This window comes from Lipotes vexillifer, unplaced genomic scaffold, assembly GCF_000442215.2.
Source record: "Lipotes vexillifer unplaced genomic scaffold, Lipotes_vexillifer_v1.1 scaffold23, whole genome shotgun sequence".
Classification (NCBI taxonomy): Eukaryota; Metazoa; Chordata; class Mammalia; order Artiodactyla; family Lipotidae; genus Lipotes; species Lipotes vexillifer.
The window spans coordinates 2,694,527-2,699,299 of NW_006796283.1; the positions used below are offsets into that span (position 1 = coordinate 2,694,527).

The window sequence follows — 4,773 nt, forward strand, 5'->3', positions numbered from 1 at the left end:
GTCCGCTTCTCTGCTGACCCAGCGACCCACTCTCCGGAGTGACAGGAGCAACGGGCCCCGACCCCAGCTCAGGCTCACCTGACCCCTCGGTGGTGTCGTCGAATTCCACCTGGAAGAGGTAGCCGGTGTTCCAGACGTAGAGGCAGGCCGCCGAGTCGTAGGAGACCCTGAGGGGCTTCAGCCGGGGGTCGTAGACGCTGTCCTTCCAGCGGATGTTGATGGGGGACTGCCGGGCCCCGCCTGGCACCGAGGCCGGGCCCTTCCAGAGGGCATGCACTGGGGGCAGAGAGAGGGAAGAGGAGACCCTGATGGTGCGTGGGCGCCGTTGCAGCCTCAAAGGGGGCGACAGAAACCTGCAAACGCGGTCCCAGAGGAGCCAGCACGGGGGAAGCTGGCCCAACGTGGAGCCTGGGGCCACCAGACCCTCGGCCTCTTAACGCCGCCCCCGGTGGGCGGGGCCCTCGCGCCACCTCCTCCGCGGACCACGCCCAGGAACCGATTCCTTCCCGCCTGCAATGCAGCTCGCCTTGGTTTTGCGCTGCGCCGAGTTGGTTCTGATCTGTGGTCATTGTCACAGCGTGGGCACAGGGAGTAATGCCTGGGGGTCCAGCTCAGCCCCGGGGCGGCAGGCGGTGGAGGACTGTGGACTGGGGGGGCTGCCACAGGTCTCAGAGAGCAGGAAAGCAAAGTCCCAGGATCCACAGCAGACCCTTCCAGGCAGGGTCTGGAATAGAAGCCTTGTCACTCCCAACCCCCGCTCTTTCAGTTACCCAGCACTCAAGGTGGGGTCCGCGGACCAGCAGCCGCCCTGGGGGCTTGCTAAAATGCAGAACCTCAGGCCCCACCCAGACTCCTTGCAAGTTTCAAACCATAGAGAAGGGTCTGCACTCATGTAGAAAGACCCGCGCACCGCACCGCGATTCCCAGAGGCAGCTGCCTCTGGCTGGTTTAGAGCCCAGCCTTCTGGCGCTTTCCTCCAAGCTCACAGAAACATACACAGAGTTTTCAAAAAAAAAGCAAAAGTACTGCTCAGTACAAAGTGGGTCTTCACCTCGGTTTTCTTCACTTAACTGTGGACGTCTTCACAACTGTCTCTCAGCACCTGTCCCCTCCTTTATACTCCGTGACCATGAAGAGCATCAGGCCACGTGGACCGGAGTCCTGGCCCCACCACCACTCTGTGGCTCTGTGCCCCTCGGCAAGTTTCTTAACCTCTCTGAGCCTCAGTTTCATCACCTGTAAAAGGCGGATCACAATGGTACTTATCACACAGCGCTGGTGGGAGCATGAAACGAGAGGCTTAGAACAGCGGAAAGACGGGGATTTTGGCATCAGCCTCAGGTGTGGACCAACGGATTAATTGGGAAGAGCTAAGAGTGTTTGCCGAGAGCCCGGTGTGTGCCAGGCTTTGTGCTCACGTCGTTTCATCTTCAGGTGGCCCTGTGTGGCATTTCATCACCCCATTTTACAGACGAGGAGACTGAGGCTTGGGGAGGTGAGGCAACCCACCAGCTCTCACCTCTGACAAAAGTCACCAGTGCACACACCCCCGGAGACTGACTCCGAAGCCCAGGCTCTTCCAACCACTGAAACCTGGAAAGTGTGGAATACTGACGTCAGAGGTGAACTTAGTTGTCCATGCAGCCCCTGTATCTGACAGAGGAAGAATCTGAGGCCCAGAGAGAGGGAGGGATGAGTCCAAGGGCACAGAGCACCAAGGACACCGCCACCAGGACAAGGCTGACACAGGGCAGTCTCTGGACGGAGCTGGCTGCCGACCTAGTTACCATGTTTGCTGAGATGTTCTCTGCTGGTGTTTGGAGCCCTAATGACTGGCAGCTCGTCTTGGGGGGGGCCCTTGCTACCTGCTTTGCTCCGAGCATCTCGCCTTCCTGATGGCCCTGTGAATCTGAGGTTAAGGACTGGCCCACGTCTCCCACGGGAAAGACAATGTGGAAATCTGAAGCCAAGCTGTCTGGCTCCGGACCATCTCCCATTTTGAAATACACCATAAAATGAGACAAACAGCAAATTGCATCTGGAGGCTCTACTTACAAGCATCATTCCTCTTTGTCTGTACACAGGGACCCTGAGAGCACCATCGCTCCAGCCTCAGTGGGTGATTGCGGAGGGTCTCCCACATCTGCTTGACCAGGATGGAGAGACCCGAGGATTTCGGATGACTCCTGCCTGACCCCAGGAGACTGAGCATCTTGCTTCTGTTCCCCGGGGACCCAATAACCAGAGGGAGGTTTTCCTCACTAACTGCCCTCACTTCAATCTAGACAATCGAGGAGTGGGGTGGACACACCTCTTTTGTAAAAACTCATCCAAAGCCCTGATGGTTAAATTTCAACCCGGCTTCTTGGATGACACGGGGTTTGGCTTAGGGGTGGGTGCACTGGGGCAAGGGTGCTCGCTGTGGCCAGTCCCTCGGGTCACTGTGCTTTGACCCGGTAAACAGCGGAGTGAGCGTACCAGGGAGTGAGGGGAGCTTGCGGAGAGCTTGCTGCCAGGCCAGGGAGCACACAGGAACAAATAGACCAGAGCAAAATCCTTGATCTTGGGCGTGACCCTGGCTCAGGGCTGCGCAGCCCTCCAGCCTTGGGGCACTCAAGACCAGGCACGGAGCCACACTGTGTGTACCTACAGGGGAGCAAGTGGCCCTTCTGCCCAGGGCTCCTGGGAAGCAGCCCGTCACCTCTCCACAAAACAGACACCATCTGATAGGAATTCGTTCTGCCCAAAGCAGTGTGTCCTGGTTGGCCCGGGATACTCTTAGGCTTTGCCTCCTGCCTCAGCATAAATATGAATGTGCCCCTTTCGTGCGCAAAATATCCACATTTGGACAATAAATTAGATGGTCACCTTAGCTACACAGCTTGTAATATTTGCAGATGCCAGATAACAAAACACCTGCTTTGGACTATACAGCAGTTTATTCCCCCAGAGACTTTCTACCTGTGAAATGGAGACATCAGTGTTCGGATGGAAAGATGTGTAAATTTGGGGACGGGGAGGTTGAAAGTATAAGCATTAAGGGAGTAGGGAGAGCATAATTGATCCTGGAATCCTGGATTCTTAGATCTGGAAACCCCACAGGACAGGGGTCCTGAACACTGAGTCTACCTGTGGGCTCGCAAGGGCCCGAGAATCCCGCTGATGGGATGCACAGTTTGGTCTGCAGCTTCCATCCAATTCTCTGACGGGCCTGTGAGTTTGATTGCCTGGGTTGCCAGCCACAAAAACCAACTCTGGGGCTTCCCTGGTGGTGCAGTGGTTGAGAGTCCGCCTTCCGGTCCGGGAAGATCCCACATGCCGCGGAGCGGCTGGGCCCGTGAGCCATGGCTGCTGAGCCTGCGCGTCCAGAGCCTGTGCTCCGCAACGGGAGAGGCCACAACAGTGAGAGGCCCGCGTACCGCAAAAAAACAAACCAACCAACCAACTCTGGAATATATAAGCTTTTCTTCCCATGGAGTCATTTTAGAAATGTACCAGCCCTTGGGTGGCTTCATTCATTCATTCATTCATTCATTGACTTTTGCCTCGGTTTCCTCATCTGTAAAGTGGGGAAATACTAGCACGTGCTCTGTTATGTTGTCGTGTTCATTATCGGTTGTAATGAACTGATGCAAAGAAAGCGCTTAGATGGTACCACTTCCATTACCCACTGCCGAGTGCCAAGTTGCAGGCGCTGGCTGAGCCCTGAAGGAGCAGGTCCTGGCATCACAAGTCCATCAGCTGACACCCCAGGACCCCCTTGGCTTTTAGGGGCGTATCCTCAGCACTGTGGGCGGGCTGCCCTGCTGCCTTCAGCCTCCCTACTTTAGGGAGACCACCTCACTGGCTGTCTCTGTGTGTCTGGGGTCTCCCTGCTCCCTGCAGCCACATGGCAGGGTCCTGCTTCACTTACAAAGTACCACCAACCCAGCTCGTCCCAGACATCCTCACGGCTGGCTCAGAAGTCAATTCAATTGCTGTTACAGTAGGAGCTGAACTCTCTGCCATTAAAAAAACATACAAGGGCTTCCCTGGTGGCTCAGTGGTTGGGGGTCCGCCTGCCGATGCAGGGGACGTGGGTTTGTGCCCCGGTCCAGGAGGATCCCGCGTGCCGCGGAGTGGCTGGGCCCGTGAGCTGTGGCCACTGAGCCTGCGCATCCGGAGCCTGTGCTCCGCAGCGGAAGAGGCTGGCTGCAACGGTGAGAGGCCTGCGTACCGCAAAAACAACAACAACAACAACATATAAAAGCCCTATACATGTGTGTTATGGAAAACATTTCAAGGGCTTCAAAAGTGAAAAGTCTATCTTTCCTAGAGTGAACTGCTGATAGCAGTTTCTTGTAGAAAATATACATATATATGGTCACCAATAATGGTCATGAATAATTTTCTACATCAGTGTACATAGCTTTTTCTTTTTAACACAGTATTTCATTAAAACATATTGGGAGCCTGTGCTCCGCAACGGGAGAGGCCACAACAAGATATACCATAATTTATCAAGTCACTCCCCCTACAGATGGACTTTTTTTTGTCTTATAAATTACGCTGCACTGAACATCTCTGAATGGAATTCCTAGGTTTGATGTCTGTGGGTCAAGGGAGAAATGCACTGACACTGCCGATCCATGCGATGCTGCCCGCCCAAGAGATTGTGCTAAGTCCTGCTCACCCACTCACCTTATATTGTAAGGCAAAGAGCCTCATTTTATTCACCTCAACATCTTCTAATTTTTGACTATCTCCTTTTGCCCATAAAACACTCAGTAATTA

The 4,773-nt window shown here is 54.7% G+C and overlaps 1 protein-coding gene across 1 annotated transcript in view; it reads right to left on the reverse strand.

Moving 5' to 3' along the window:
• CA5A (carbonic anhydrase 5A) overlaps positions 1 to 2,272 on the reverse strand; it is a 30,019-nt gene extending 27,747 nt beyond the window's left edge. The window contains exons 1-2 of the mRNA XM_007468429.1: positions 2,056 to 2,272; positions 79 to 276 (exon numbers count right to left, since the gene is read on the reverse strand). Coding sequence (XP_007468491.1) covers positions 79 to 276; positions 2,056 to 2,212 — 355 coding nt within the window. The 5' untranslated portion in view covers positions 2,213 to 2,272. The remainder of the gene's footprint in view (positions 1 to 78; positions 277 to 2,055) is intronic.
• Between the last annotated feature and the right edge of the window lie 2,501 nt (positions 2,273 to 4,773).